This window comes from Carcharodon carcharias, chromosome 1 (assembly GCF_017639515.1).
Source record: "Carcharodon carcharias isolate sCarCar2 chromosome 1, sCarCar2.pri, whole genome shotgun sequence".
NCBI classification, from domain to species: Eukaryota; Metazoa; Chordata; class Chondrichthyes; order Lamniformes; family Lamnidae; genus Carcharodon; species Carcharodon carcharias.
In genome coordinates this window covers 12,697,841-12,714,348 of record NC_054467.1, presented here as the reverse complement: position 1 = coordinate 12,714,348, position 16,508 = coordinate 12,697,841, and the positions used below count along the sequence as shown (strand labels likewise).

Here is a 16,508-nt window from a genome sequence, read left to right as displayed (position 1 = left end):
TCCCTTCCTTGGAGGACATCAGAGACACAGTGGGCTAAATTTTATTGCGGGTTTCAGGAATCCCAACGACAGGACAGAAAACAAACCCAGACCCCGCACTTGCTGTCGATGGGACCGGATCACCCATTTTATCTCACGTGACCTCCTTATTAGGCGGCTCTGGGCTCACCATCCAACCAGAGGGTCAGCAGCTCAGCAGCGCCACCCACTGAGGAGAGGCTGGCAGGAGATCGTGGGCCCCCTCCAGGTACATAATTCAAAAGTCAAATCACTCAGGGATCCGAGGGTTGGGGGGCGAGGGGGGAGGGTAAATCCCTCAGACCGTTGGCGGTGGGGGAGTGGGGGTTGGGTGGTAGAGGGGAGGGGCTGTGGTGGCAATCGTTAGGGTTGCAACGGCTGCCTCCTTGCCACGACCCCCTCTTTAGACCATGGAGCCTTCTGCAGGCAGGTGGCACGGGGCAAAGGCTGCCCTGATGCTGGTGAAATGCCAGCAGCCCTGCTTAATGACCCCCTAATTGGGGCTTTAATACTGCAAACCGACCAGTTAGCTGATGAGCACCCTGGTGCCCCCCCCAATGCCCACCCCCCACCACCACTCCTGCATCCCCTGTGAGGGACCAGCATCGGGGAGCTGCCCCCAAGCTCCTCCCGGCTATTTCACTGCCTCCCCCTTTCGCCCCTGTTCCCACTATACATCGGGCCATTTAAATGTAGCTCATTGGTAGGTATGAGTAAAAGGCACATTCCTCATTCCTAATGAAGCACACATAACATTTCCAGGCAAACTAATCTATGCAAGCTCCAGGTAAGACTATTACTCACCAGCAGCCCCCACAACCCCTGAGCGCTCTTAATTACTGATTGTTGATAAATACAGTGGGATTGCCCCAGTAATGGGCATCAATCAACTGGACATTGTACTTCGTGACATGAAACAGAATAAGTCACAGAAACATTCACAATTTTGTCAGTTGAGATTCTGTGAGATGTGAATTGCGAGGCTAAGCTGTAGTTCCTGTAACTCAGCAAAGGAAAAGTTTTCCATGGTATACCATCCCATTCAGCCTTTGCCTCCATGTGCAGTGGCCTACATTGGCTCCCAGTGTAGCAACACCTCAATTTTAAATCGCTCATTCCCATGGTCCAATGCCTCCATTGCCCCTCCCGATCTCTGTCAACTCCTCCAGCCCTTCAAGGTCTCCTAGCACACGATGCTCCTCCAACTCTGGCCCCTTGTCTGTGCCTCTTTTCCTCTGCACCATGTCAGGCAAGGCCCACATCCAGTGGGTCCAGGCCACCCAGGTAAAAACTGGTGGCTTGGTGGCCGTACCAGGGCAGGTGGGGTCCTGCTTGGACGTCCCATGCCTCCCCCTGCCCACCTCTCACAAATAATACAGCCCCAGGAGTGTTTTCAGTGGCTGAAATGCTATGCTCTTCAATCACTACCTTTGACCTGTGGTTTTGAGTGTCAAGGGAGACATTGGTAATGTGAAGCATGCAATGTTACGTCTCGTGTAATGCCATGGAGCAGATTCCAAGGTGTGAATTTACAGAAACATAAAGTGAGTGGACGTGAACTAACAGATGGATTACATCGAGAACAACAGAGACTTGCACGTGCTATCAGACAAGGGCATGTGGCAGGAAGAGAGCAATAAGAACTCGAATGACATCTAATTAAGGACAAAGCTCAAGCATTTTACAATCTAAATCTCGAGATTAGATTACAACATTGAAATCTCTTAAATGGTTTGCTTTACTATTACAGGGGTGCTGGGAGGATACTAAATTTTCGATGTCATTTATACTTGGATCCTCCTGGAGAAAACTACTTGTTGTTGAATCATGTCTGTTAATTATTTGAGAAGCTAATTGAAATCTTTCCACACCCCCACAGAATCTATCGCCAATCCTCAACAAGCGATAAGACTATTACAGCAGATCTTCTACTACAGTTAAATTATTAACAAATTTATCAAACAAAACAATAAACAAGTGAAAATGTATAGCATAACATGTTTTGTTTTTCCCTCTCATATTCATTACCTTTCTGCGAGGGTTCAAATCTGCTTGGTGCATCCTTGCTGTCTGTACACACCTGCTCAAATCCTCCAAACCTGAGGCAGGTCAGAATCACATTAATTCCCAAACCCATTCAAGAAAACTACAGGCACAGCTGAAACTCTAACTCTGTATACGTTTCAAACCTGCCCTGTTGGCCCCAGGTTCAGGTCCGGTACCTGAGAAATGACCTTCGCACCACATGCACCGCAGTGGGCTAGGAACAGCGGGCTGGACTCAAGGCACAGCCGCCCTGAATCAAAGAGGCTGTTCCCTGGCCAAAACAAGGTAAAAGCAGCTTCATTTTTCTGTCAGTTCATCAGATCAGCTGGAAGTGAATATCCGGTGCACCTGTCAGCCAGATTTCCCTCTCCGCCCTTCCATAAGCACTGAGGCAGCAGGCTTAGTGCCTATCTGAAGCAGGGTGGTCCAGTTTGGGAATGGAATAGATTGGTGGGAACAGGCTCTATGTTCCACTACCTTGTGGTACTCCCATGCTAAGCATCACTGTACCTTAGGTTATGGAGTCATTTTCATTTGAGTCTAAGGGTATCGGCGAAACACACTGAAGCAGTTGTTCAGTCTGTGGAGGTAGGGGTTCGGATGCCACCGTTGTAAGATGTGTGTAGTTCAGTACATTTCACGAAGGGGTTCGTGTATAGTATAATAGTAAGTGTTTATTACTAATCATACCTCTCTACATATATACAGTAAAATGACTAAGCTAGGAGCTGTCTCCATGCTTGCCTATACACACATCTCTGTTCAGTACAAGACTGCCCTCTAGATTTGGGTCATGTGTCCCTTTGCATCACAGTCTGGGTAGAACCGTACCCAGTCTCACATTAATCCTTTCTATGCCAAGTCCTTATACTACAGTTTATATGGTACAGGCCCCATGACTCACACCAACCCCATTTATCAGGGCACCTCCTATATCAGGGGATATGGTGCTAACCATTTACCATCACCATGGGCACCAAGTCCAAAGGTGGCATTTATAACATATGAAGCGCACCAACTAATTCGAGCAGTTCCATAAGCACTCACCCTACGCTTACCAATTTATTTTCAGCCAAAGTTGGGTCTTTGAGCAGTTTCAATCAGCTGCTGATACCTTGACTATCATAGTGATGAGATTCTGGATGCAACTGCTAATGATCAGCAGAGACCGTTACTAACTGGAGATTTCCTCTGCCTTTTTTCAAAGAAAAATGTTGCCTACTTCGCTTTTCTACCTACCACATACAGTGCATAAATCAGGTTAAAACCAACACACTCAATATATGTGGACTGTAATCCTGTACCACCTTCAATTAGTAGCATTTGTCCACAAAGAGCCACAGGCATCTCAATCCATTAGAGGGACACAGTTAGTAACATACAGCTTGAGGGGCATCACGCTGTAAGTATTCAGTAAGGCAAGGAAGCAGGACTCCAGGAGCTACTGCAACTAAACTTTCACCACTGGTATTATTCTGCACCACATACCAGCCATCTAGCCAACTGAGCTAACCATTTCTTGGCCAACATAAATTGGTAAACTATTTATCTGATTTTGGCAGGTTCTTTTGACATTTCTTTCAGCGATTTGCTGGAGTCTGGCCAATCTAAATGTCACATTCTAATCTTATTAAGCAGTCTTGACAGGAGTGATAAAGCTTTGTGGTTTGACGATTGTTGTTTTGCATCACAGCTTTCCAATTTCACATGGAACTCAAGTGACCCCTCAGAATCTGGCGACAAATTAGCCACGGCAGAACGTCACTTTCTAGATACATCTTCTCTCCTCTCCGAGGCAAACCCGCTCCCTCTCCTGATTAACAACTCATGGTAATGTCAATACTGTGTGGGACTAAAACAGGAAATGCTTAGATTTGATCTTAAATTTAATTTCTGACCCAAGGCAAGGGTGAAATAACCTTACAGTTAGAGCCAAGCCATTCAGCGCTGGTGTCAGGAAGCACTTCTTCTCGCAAAGGATAGTGGAAATCTGGAATTCTCTTCCATAAAAAGCTGTTGAGGCTGAAGGTCAATTGGAAAATTCAAAGAAAAGAAAGAACTGCATTTACATAGCGCCCTTTACTGCCACTAGACATCTCAAAGCACTTTACAGCCAGTGAAGTACTTGGTATAATTACCAAGAATGGGCAAGTTGTCTTATGCAAAAAGGTTGGACAGGTTAGGCTTGTATCCATTGGCGTTTAGAAGAGTAAGAGGCAACTTAATTGAAACCTTTAAGGTCCTGAGGTGTCTTGACAGGGTGGATGTGGAGAGGAAGTTTTCTCTTGTGGGAGAATCTAGAACTAGGGGTCATGGCTTAAAAATAAGGGGTCGCTCATTTAAGACAGAGATGAGGAGAAATATTTTCTCTCGGAGGGTCTTGAATCTTTGGAACTCTCTTCCTCAAATGGTGATGGAAGCAGGGTCTTTTGAGTATTTTTAAGGCAGAGCTAGATAAGATTCTTGATTAACAAGGGGGCAAAAGATTATTGGGGGTAGGCAGGAATGTGGGATTGAGGTTACAATCAGATCAGCCATGATCTTATTGAATGGTGGAGCAGGCTCAAGGGCCGAATCCTGCTCCTAATTCATATGTTTGTATGTAAATAATTACTGCTGTAATGTAGGAAATGCAGCAGCCAAATTGGGCACAGCAAGCTCCCACAAACAGTAATGTGATAATGACCTAATAATCCGTATTTGTGATATTGATTGACAGATAAACATTGACTGAGACACCAGGGATAACTCCCCTGCTCTTATTCAGGATGGTGCCATGGGATTGTTTACATCCACCCTAGCAGGCAAATGGGGCCTAGGCTTAATGTCTCCTCTGAAAGACAGCATCTCTGACAATGCGGTGTTCCCTCAGTGCTGCACTTCAGAGTAGCCTTGATTTTTGTGCTCAAGCCGTAGTGTGGCACTTGAATCCAGAACTTTACAACTTAGAGGCAAGAGTGTGACCAACTGAGCTCCAGCTGGCTTAAACTGAGATTGATTGATTTTTTATTAGGCAAGGGTATTAAAGACAGAGAAATACAGTTGAGGTATAGATCAGCCACAATCTAATTGAATCATGGAACAGGTTCCATCCATGGTGAATGAACTGATGTCAGTGCTGTTAGGAAATAGAGACAGTTTAAGTAAGTCATATTTGTATTTGTGGGTGTTGGGAATGAGTTTTAGCTTTGAAGTTTAAGTTTGATTTGTATTTCTGTATTAAGAAAAGGTCAAGTTGAGTTTTAGTTCCACTCTGATGAGTTTTATAACTCTTGAAGCTAAGCTAAGCTAACAAAAGAGTAGGAAAAATTGTGCTGTTGCCTAGCAACAGGGGTCCAGAGAGGCAGGCCCCACCCACCTACACACACAAGCATGCACACACACACACACACACACAGAAAAACTAAAGAAACAGCAGTTTGGAGTTCAGTTGGGAATGCTGCCAGGCAGCAGCAACATAGAAGGGGCAGATAGCCAGTCCTGAGCTAAAGTTGGTTAGAAGTAGCTGCCAGAGAGAGACTGGGGCAAAGGGGACAGATAGCAAGTCCCAAGCTAAAGAAGAAAGACCCCAAATCCAGTGGAGTGGAACAGGAGAAAGTCCCAAGCAGACCTTCTAGTCAAAGGAAGGACAGGAACCTGGGAAAAGGCCCTGTTAAGTGAAGTTAAGAGTGAGGGGCAGAGAGGAAGGCTCCAAGCTTCAAGTTAAAGAGACAAAAGCTGCAGGAAGTATATTCAAGGTGATATAAATGTTGGTGAGAAGTCAGAAAGTCCAAAGAGATAACTGAAGGTCTGTAACTCTTTGCTATGGGCTTGTGAAGCAGTGGTGTATTATTGATGGCTGAGTTGGTGACAGAGAGTCTGTGGAAAACAGCCTGAATACATGTGGTGACCCAGAGAAAAGGAACATTGGAAGGAGAGTTTGAAACCCTGGAGGTGAACTCTTGAGTAAGGTGTTTGAGAGAAAGCATCGGTTTGGGAGAAGATTCCAAAACGAGTTCTTTGAGAGTGGAGATTGGAAACCCTCATGTGAAAGACAGAGTTCAGTGAGACTTGTTGACTTGCAGTGTGACAAGGGCTGGGGTTAGTTGGGGTTTGGGTAGTGGAGGAGAGATCTATAGCATCTGGTTGAGGTGGCATCTGTCTTTTGGGGCAGGATTTTCCCCCCGTTGAGGGCGAAGTTGAATGGCGGGCATGCACAGGTGCGCTTCCGATTGGCACCCACAACCTGGGGCGCAGCGCCATTTTATGTGGGTGGAGGGGGGGTGGAATCCCAAAATAAAGAGTGCGCTGTTTCGCATATGCCCATGAAAGAGTCCAGTCATCTCCCTGAGGCTAAGTGCAGCCTCGGGGAAATTGGCTGTTCTGTGACAAAGATTAAAAATAGAGGGAAAAAAAATTCCTGACATGTCCCCTTATGTGACACTGTCACATGAGTTGGGACATGTCCATAATTTTTACAAAAACTTTAATAAAATTTTTTAAAATCTACATGAAGCTTCATCCCGCCCGTGGATTCCCGCCAGGGCTCCCAGCCCACACGCTAACCTTAAGGTTGGGCGGGCAGGTCCATTAATTAGTTTAACGACTCTATCAATGGCCTCAATTGGCCATTGACAGGTCGGAGGGCGCACAGCTGATTTTGCTGCGCCCCCACCTTCTGGGAAATTTAAATAGGGTGCGGTGACATCGGGAGTTCCGCCCGACATCACCGCGCGTCACTTTATGCATCAGCAAGCGGGCCCCGCCCCCTGCTCGCCAACGGGAAAATCCTGCCCTTGGTTTCTGAGTGAGGGGTGTCTGACCACAGGTTGCCTCTTTGGTTTATGTGGAATGTGTACTTACTGTGGACATTAGTGTATAAGGTAACTTTTGTAGCTTGTGTTACCTTTCCAAATCTGTATATACCTGTAAAGGTATAGTTGTGGGTGAAGGAGTATTGTAATATAGTCCATCTTTTCTTGTTTAATAAATGTTTTATTCTTTTGTTAAAAGTTCATTATCTGACTTTGGTGACTCCGTTCAGTGGCCACTCTCCATGTATCTAAAAAAACAAATAAAAGTTAGGATCTATCAAGCCGGGTTCCACCCTGGGATCAGGCTTGTCCATTTGTAACACCATAACAGTACACGTGCTACAAGGTGGCCTATCTACCCCCTGGGCTCAAAATGGGGCAAGTCAGTGAGGGATCTATTCAATGAATGCTGATGGAAAGTGCATACCACTGGGCATTACAAATGGAAAAGGATAGCAAAAGACCAATACTGGTCAGTTGTATTCAAAAATGGTGCAAACTATGCAATTTTATGTTAAACCTGACTCACAGCCACCACCCACCCCGAACAAACCCAATACCACCCCTCCACCCTGTGCCCCACCCAGCCACACAATCACCCAAGAGAGGCAAAAACAAAAGAAAAATATCGCAGGCCAATTTTAACAAAATTAAAGTAAACCATGACGTAGGAGCATTGAGCATTATGGCAAAGCCCATTTCCAGCATTACTTTCACATTAAAACATTCCACGCACTGGGTCTGTGCGCTGTTTATATTCCACACAAGTTTCCCCCATCCTACATCTCAGTAATGGTGACCAAGGAACTATCATCAACTGCTATAAAAACCCAAATGGTTCACTACTGTCCTTTAGTGAAGGAAATCTGCCATCCTTACTCTGTCTGCACATCCTTCTATTACTTTCACCCTCAAGTACTTATTCAGTTCCCCCTAAACACATCTATACCATTCGCCTGAACTATTCCATATAGTAATGAGTTCCACGTCTCATCACCCTCCGAGTAGAGAAATTTCTTCTGATTTTTTAATTGGATCTGTTTTTGACTATTTTATATTTTTGACCTCTAGTTGTGGACTCCCCAAAGTGGCAAGTATCCTATCAAACCCCTTTATAATTTCAGACCGCTATTAGGTTACACATCAGATTTTCGAGAAAATAAAACGTGGGTTAGCTTAGCAGGTGATGGTGGTGTAGTTCTAATGTTACTGGATGAGTAATTCTGAGGTCTAGGCTAATGTTCTGGGGGCATGGGTTCAAATCCCAATATAGCACTGAAGTATAAGTATGGATTTTGTGCTGTTCTGAAGTGGTGCTTGAACCTACAACCTCCAAACTTGGAGACGAGAGTACCAACTGGACCAAGTTTGGACTTATAACTGTGCTTCAGCCAATTGGAACATCCTTACCACAACTACAAGGGCTGAGATAAGTCTCTGTTGCCCTGGAATGAATATAGGAGCTTCCTGGTGTGAATATGAAGTCTTTACAGGATAATGAGGAGCAGCCAACCCCATTGGGGAACTTTCAATATAGAAACAAAAACGTGAGCTCAAGGTATTCCTTTCGGCACCACGAGGTGCAGTCCAGTGAGAGGTATTAAAGGGCATTGCTAGCTTGCTGCATTGGTCATTGTAATATAAAATCAATCACTCTGTGCTTTCAGGCTATTGTGACATTAGAATTGTAGCACTGAGAATGTACAAATATTGACAACAGCTGGCAGTTATGGTAAACCATTAACCAAGGGACATAAAAAACAGAAAGACTATTATTGTACTGCAGAAATAAAGTCAACACCATTTTTATTAACTTGTGTCCTGAAAATTGTGAGAGTAGCCTTTGTTGCACCCTCGGTGACATATCTGACCCCAAGTTGAGCTTCTGACCACATATTCATGTTAGCACGAAGAGTGCCTATTTCCACCTCAGTAACATCACCCAATTCTCCCTTGCCTCAGCTTATTTGCTGCTGAAACCCTCAGCCATGCCTTTGATAACTCTAAGCTTCACTATTCCAATGCACTCCTGACCAAGTCTCCCACATTCTACCCTCCGTGAACTTGAGGTCATCCAAAAATCTGCTGTCGATGTCTCATCTTGCACAAAGTCCCATTTACCCATCACCCCTCTGCTTGTCTAACTACAGTGGTTCATGGATAGGCACTGTTAAGCCTCAATTTCAACATTCACATCCGTGTTTTCAAATCCTTTCATGGCCTCGCTCCTCCCTATTTCTGTTACCTTATCCAGCCTGACAACCTTCTGAGATCTTGGTGCCCCTCTAAATCTGGCCTCTTGTGCATGCCTGATTTTAATACTTCACCATTGACAGCGATGCCTTCAGCTGCTGAGACCCTAAGCTCTGGAATTTCTTCCCTAAGCATCCATCTCTTTAACTCTCTCTCCTGCTTTCAGATGCTCTTTAAATCTACCTCTTTGACCAAGCATTTGGTCATCTGCCTTAATATCTCTTTACGCGGCTCTGTGCTAAATTCTGTTTGGTAACACTTACATGAAGTGCCTTGGGACATTATGCTTTGTTAAAAAGTGCAATAGAATTCGAAGTTGCTGTTGTTTGAAAATTAATACATGGTAACCTGGAGAACAAGAGCGGAAAACAACATGGGAGATTGTAATATAAAAGCAAAATACTGCGGATGCTGGAAATCTAGAACAAAAACAAAAATACCTGGAAAATCTCAGCAGGTCTGACAGCATCTGTGGAGAGGAATACAGTTGCTGTTTCGAGTCCATATGACTCTTCATCAGAACTGGGAGATTGTAAAGTGGGGAGTGCATGTGCTGGGATTGGAATCCATCAAATGGGTTAATACAGGTGGGGTTTCCTTGACCGACTGTTATCCTCCCAGTCAGGCATTCAGCTCCGTTGAAATCAAGAGGACGAGCTATCTAACAGGTGGAAAATGTAGTACCTGCCGGATTGTACCAGCACCCAAGGCTTTTACTCCCTTGGAGCCCCAGCATTAATCAATGGCAAGGATGTGCTCCTCCTTGGCCAGGGCCAAGGTGTGGCCATTCCCAGCATGTGTGGGGCCATGCCCCCAGATGACACTCAGTGCCTCAGGACTGACAATGGTCAATCTCCTTTTCATGGCCTGTGGATAGTTGATTAGCAGAGAAGATGGAAAACAGTTCTGTTGCATACAGTTGTGTGACAATTACTGTGTAAAAAGGTTGACAGGTACAGTCTGAATACACCCCATACAAAATACAAAATTTTCAATCTAAAAGCTCCCATGTATGATATAACAAGACACCCAATGATGCCCCAGGGATAAAGTTCAGATTCAGTGTGGTGCAGATTGGACAATTGCTGCTTGGCCTTTTGTGCCCGTCCCCCGGTTAAATTTTAAACACCGCCCCCCCACCCCCACCCCTGCCACCCCCCACCCCCGCACCTCCAAAGCTCACATTAGATTCTGCAACTAACAGCATTTACCTAAAATATAGTTCAAAACTGCCGACATGTTAATCTATTCTGAAGAAATGAACAGCATTTTAACAATATGCTGCCCCAATCTTATTGCAACTCCACGCTCCCTACCCCCACCAACCCCAACCCCCCCACCCACTTATCTGGTGCGGCTGAGAGGATGGGTCGGTGACCATGGGCTTACCCGCTGTGCTATCACACAACATCATCCTTCCACCCATGCCCCACATCCCAACCTCCACCCTCTCCTCCCCTCCTCCCCACAGGTCATTCTGGAGCTGGCCAGTAGAGAGCAGCGCACAACAGGACTGGAATTGGAATTCCAATTCTACATGAGGACATTAGAAATATGTGCAGCAGGAGGCCATTGGCCCCCAGAGCCTGATCTGCTGTCATGGCTGATATGATTGTGGGCCTGCACTCCACTTTCCTGCCTGGATCCCCACAATCCTTGATTTCCTTCTAGACTAAAGATCTTCTAACTCAGCCTTGAATATATTCAATGACCCGGCCTCCACTGCTCTCTGGGGAAGAGCATTCCAAAGATTAATGACCCTCTGAGAGAAGAAATTCCTTCTGACCTCCATCTTAAATGGGAGACCTCTTGTTCTGAAATTGTGGTCGCTAATTTGAGACTCGTCCATGAGGCATCTATATCAGCATTTATGCTGTTCAAGCACCCTCTGAATCTTATGTTTCAGTAAGATCACCTCTCATTCTTCTAAACTCCAATGAGTATAAGGCCAACCTACTCAACTCTCCTCACCAGACAGCCCCTTCATTCCAGGAATCAGCCTAATGAACCTTCTCTGAACTTCCTCCAAGGCAAGAATGTCCCTCGTTTTAAGTCTAGTTCATCTCCATTCTCACCTCTGGGTAAAGCTGAGATTGGTGCTAAGTTTCCTACTGATGGGGATAATATAAAGGACAGAAAAATAAATCTGCTTTTTAAATAGTTCCTTTATATAACACTTGTCAAGATCTCAGGGTCCCTTAGCGAAATTCACAGTCAATTAATTACTCTCAGAATTGTGTTCAGTGCTGTGATATAGGCAAATAAGACTTCCAATTACTTGCACACAGCAAGGTCTCACAAACAGCAATGAGATAAGTGACCATTTGATCAGTTTTGGTGCTGTTGGTTGAGGGATAAAGTTTGGGTAGGAGACCAGTGTGGTTATGGGGAGTTGGGGGAAGTGGGGGGAGGGTATGGGAAACTCCCCTGCCTTTCTTTGCAAGTATCTTGGGACCTGTTTACATTTACCCTCCTAGGTGGACAGGGCCTCCATCCACCCATTCTTCCAAAAGATGACACAACTGACAGCGCTGTCTGGGTAAGGCTACGTCAGCCCAGATTAACTACACTCAAGCCCTAGAGTGGGATTCAACACCCAAAACTAGTGGTGCAGCCTCCCTGTAATTACTGATTAGTTGACGTTAATTAGGGTTAAAAGGTGGGAAGCAAGAAGAGAGGGGGTAGAAAGAAAAAAGAAAGAAGAGAAGAAAGTGAAAGAGAAAAACAGAGAGAAAATGAGAAAGTGAAAAAAGAAGTACTTGCATTCCTATAGCGCCTCCTATGATGTCCTAAAGGACTACTACTCCAGAAGCCCAGGCTAATACTCTGAGGACATGGGTTCAAATCCCACCATAGCAGCTGGTGGCATTTAAATTCAATTAATAAATCTGGAATTGAAAACTAGTCTCAGTAATGATGACCATGAAATGATCTCGATTGTCCTAAAAACACATCTTTAGAGAAGAAAATCTGCCAGACTTACCTGGTCTGGCCTACACGTGATCCCAGACCCACAGCAATGTGGTTGACTCTTAACTGCCCTCTGAAATGGCCAAGCAAGCCACTCAATCCAAGGGCAATTAGAGATGGGCAACAAATGTTGCCTTGCCAGGGACAGCCACATCCCTTGAAAGAATATAGAGCAGAAGTAGATCATTCAGCACATCTAGCTTTGTCCCTAGGAACGTCCCTAGCTTTGTACCCAATAAAATGTTTTGTTAAGTGTAGTCCCTTTTGTAATATCGAAAACGGTCGTCCACAGATTATTGTACAGCAAGGCTGCTCACCATATTCTTGCAAATATTCCACCATGTGTTGTATGACGATCGGGACCCCATCGATCGTCTGCCCTTGCTGCTGAAGGTCGTAAAGTGAGACTCCGAAAACCTTCCCAACATGGCAGGCCCTCTGCGCGCCTAGTGGATGGGCCATAATCCTCTTCACGTCCTCCTTCAGCCTGACTGCGGTCTTGTTTTGCTGGAAAGTACAGAAGAATGAGGAACAATCAACCACGGCTACAACAGGCACCTCCATTGGACAAGAAAACGAACACGTATTGTAGTCCCAGCAATTACAGGGATTAGCGGCAAGTGAAAATAAAATACAATCTCAAAGCCTCAGCCTATGGGACGACCTGAAAGGCTTCTCAGCTCCACTAATAAAAGAGAGATGTTACTCCTATTGCTATTGGAAACAGAAAGGTAAACATTCACACTCCTTTATTGTAACAGGTGGGCAGGACCTGCAGAGTCACTGAACCAATGACAGGGTTAATGTTAATTGCTGCCGGGCTATTAGACAGAGACGGCTGAAGTTAAAAGGCTTGTTGAATAGCCCCAGGGCCTCATCACGTTAATCAATAGATAAATCAGAAATCACACTGCTACTGAGTCTGGGTGGAAACGGCTTGGGCTGGACAATCAAAAAATGGGATTCGAAAGAGAAAAGCATGGTCCTGCAGACATGCAGATCCTCTGACTCCAACAGTGGGCTTATTGCTCTATCTGCGTGTGAAGAATTCGATGCGGTGCCAGGAAAACACTATTTAAACTGGAGGGAGCCACCAGCTGAGCGATAGAGGGGCCTTTCCACCTCCTGCATGGATTTGACTTCCTGTTAAATATCAACAGTCAAGGAGCCAATTTTTTTTATATATATAATTGACAGCCAGGGGCCGGTGTGTGTGTGTGTGTGTGTGTGTGTGTGTGTGTGTGTGTGTGTGTGTGTGTGTGTGTGTGTGTGTGTGTGTGTGTGTGTGTGTGTGTGTGTGTGTGAGGTTGCCAACCCTCCAGGATTGGCTTGGATTCTCCAGGATTAAATATCAGTCTCCAAGACACTACTATGAGAATTCCAGGAGGAAAAGATGATGGCGCGGGCATTGAAACGATTGTCTTAAAAAAAAAGTAGTTTAAACCAAGCGGAGTGGTTAAAGGGCAGGCGCGATGAAAACTCCAGGAATGGATCCAACCAGAGGATGAAAGTCTCCAGGGCCAGAATTTTCACGTTGGCGCGCAGGGCACGCAAGGGCAGCCAACACTTAAAATGAAGTGCGCGGTGAAGTCAAGCGTGCGTTCTGTCACCGCGCGTCATTCAGATCTTTCGTTCGGCGGGCACGTGCCAGAGGCGGCTGTACCCCTGCCGAACTGTCAAAGGCACGTTAAGGCCATTAAAAAAACCAACTGAAGTAGTTACCAACGTCCAACCTTAACGCTGGCGGGCAGCCAAAGAGCAAAAGGGGCCTTGGCGTTTTCCGGGAAACCTCATCCACGGGCGGGATGAGGTTTCCGGAAGGTTTCATTTAATAAATAAATAAATTTTGCTCAGTTCGTAACTATGTCCCAGCTCATGTGGCACTGTCACATGAGGGGACATGTGTAAGTAATTTCTATCTTTATTAACAAAAAATGTACTTAAATCTCCCTGAGGCAGCCCTGTGCCTCAGGGAGATTTACGTGCTGTTCCGTGCAGGCCCCAACTCTCTCTCTTCTCCCCCCTCCCCCACCGGCCGTGCGTCACGCTGGGCGGGCCTTAATTGGTCTGCCCACGTAAAATGGCGGCTCAGAGCCGATCGCGAGTGGCGATTGGCTGAGCTCCCACTTCCCGACTGGGCCCGCTCGATTTGGGGAAAATTCTCCTCCAGGAATATATCCAACCAGCGGGGGTAACACAAAGGATACATGTGAGATGGGTCCTTTTTTGAAAATGATTGGCCAAATGACTTATCGTTCACTTTGCAAAGAGAAATAAAAAGCAGGACTTGCTGGAATTTCAGTGGCTTGTGACTCAAACAGCAATTTCTGCTGCTGTTGCCGACCCAGGAAATACATTCTTTTACCACATATATTGGTCATGGAGACCTGGATTATTCTCCTGCCAAAAGGCTGTGGTAGCTGGGGGTCAGTTGGAGCTTTTAGCCGAGCTTGAAAATATTTTCTTAGGTAAGGGCATTGAGGGATGAGGTGCATATCAGTGATGATCTACTTGAATGGCAGGGCAGGCTAAAGGGACTGAATGGCCTCCTCCTATATTCTAGTCACGCTTGTAAAGATGCTATGTTATATTTTACATTCCCTTAAAAGAATGGGAGGTGGTTGATTGGAACATATAACATTTTTAAGGGGTTTGATGTCAAGTACAAGTTCCCCCTGGCTGGGGAATCTAGAACACAATGTCACAATTTCAGAATAACAGGCTGGGCATTTAGGATTGAGTTGAGGAGAATTCTCTACCCCAGAGAACTGTAGATGCTCAGTTGTTGAGTATATTCAAGACTGAGGTCGATAGACTTTTGGGTATATTGGAAAAGGAATATTATGGGAAGCTGGATTTGAGGTATCAGATTAGCCATGATCTTACTGAATGACGGAATGAGCTCTGAGGCCAAATGCTGCTTCTGTTTCTTATGTTCTTATATTTATGTGACAGGGACAGTCTGATACCTAGATAAAAACAAAAAACAAAAAACTGCGGATGCTGGAAATCCAAAACAAAAACAGAATTACCTGGAAAAACTCAGCAGGTCTGGCAGCATCAGCAGAGAAGATGCTGCCAGACCTGCTGAGTTTTTCCAGGTAATTCTGTTTTTGTTTTACAGTCTGATACCTGCTCTGCAATTATGTGGAGCTGATGGTTCGAAGTTACACGGTTACAGCTGCTGATCTTTAATAAACAAGTTCAAAGCTCCACTCACTGGTGTGCAGAGGCTGGCTGATGTTGAAAAGGACAATAGAACTTGACAGCTCTTTACCAAAACCACACGGCTTAAAAATGACACTTCAAAGAGGCCTCTAGCTTTGGTTTTCCCCACAAGTGGAAACACCTTTTTGAAGTTTACTCTAAACTCTTTTATAACCTTAAAGGCACATGGCAACAGACAGGACAGGGGAAGGACAAATAAAACCAGAAAACACTGGAAAAACTCAGCGGGTCTGACAACATCTGTAGGGAGAGAAACAGAGTTAACATTGTGAGACAAGTTGACTAAGTAGTTGGTGGGGGATCCAGATGATGGCAATGCCATTGAATGCCAAGGGGAGATGGGTGGGCTCTTTCTTGATGGGGATGTTCATCAGGGTTACACTCCAAAATGACTATTTCCCTTGATCCTTTTCCACTCCAACGACTTGGTTAATTTGTCCTTAAAAAAAGATATATTAGTTGGATGGGCCCAGGTAAAACAGATGGTGCTGGAGGATGAAAATGTCGAGTTGGGCGGGCCTTTGAAGATTTGATTATACGATGAATGTTTGAGAACGTGAGCTGTCACTGAGGTTTGATATTTACAATTTTTGTGTGTGTTACTCACAGCAAAAAAATGAATATATGGCTTACAATACACATAGACTGCTTTGTTTGAAAGTGGGTCACCATTTAATACCGAACCATAACTCTCTTCTCCGCCATCCCCAGTTTTCTCCCTCTCTTCTCCTGTAGGAGCTTATCCACATGGGATACATTTCAATAGGGAACAGGAACCCTCTTGTACCCCTCTTCATAATATAATGAATGTTGGGGGGGTTTTTTTACCAGAAGGCATCATCACAGAGCCTGGTCCTGATCTCACTGGATGTCCGCAGCTGCTCTGCTTCCTGAATGGAGGTCAAGAGTTGGAACCTGTCACATAGAAACATAGAAACTAGGAGCAGGAGTGGGCCATTCAGCCCTTCGAGGCTGCTCCGCCATTCATCGTGATCATGGCTGATCATCCAACTCAACAGCCTGCTCCCGCTTTCTCCCCATATCCTTTGATCCCTTTCGCCCCAAGAGCTATATCTAACTCCTTCTTGAAAGCATACAATGTTTTGGCCTCAACTACTTTCTGTGGTAGCGAATTCCACAGGCTCACCACTCTCTGGGTGAAGAAATTTCTCCTCATCTCATCTCATCTCATCACCCTTC

At 45.2% G+C, this 16,508-nt stretch overlaps 1 protein-coding gene across 4 annotated transcripts in view; it reads right to left on the bottom strand.

The window, feature by feature from the left end:
• The window catches only part of fam13a (family with sequence similarity 13 member A), a 228,579-nt gene that overhangs the window by 202,384 nt on the left and 9,687 nt on the right, over window positions 1-16,508 (bottom strand). For all 4 annotated transcript variants that reach the window (XM_041216175.1, XM_041216348.1, XM_041216260.1 and 1 more), the window contains exon 2: window positions 12,398-12,587. In XM_041216175.1, coding sequence (XP_041072109.1) covers window positions 12,398-12,587 — 190 coding nt within the window. The remainder of the gene's footprint in view (window positions 1-12,397; window positions 12,588-16,508) is intronic.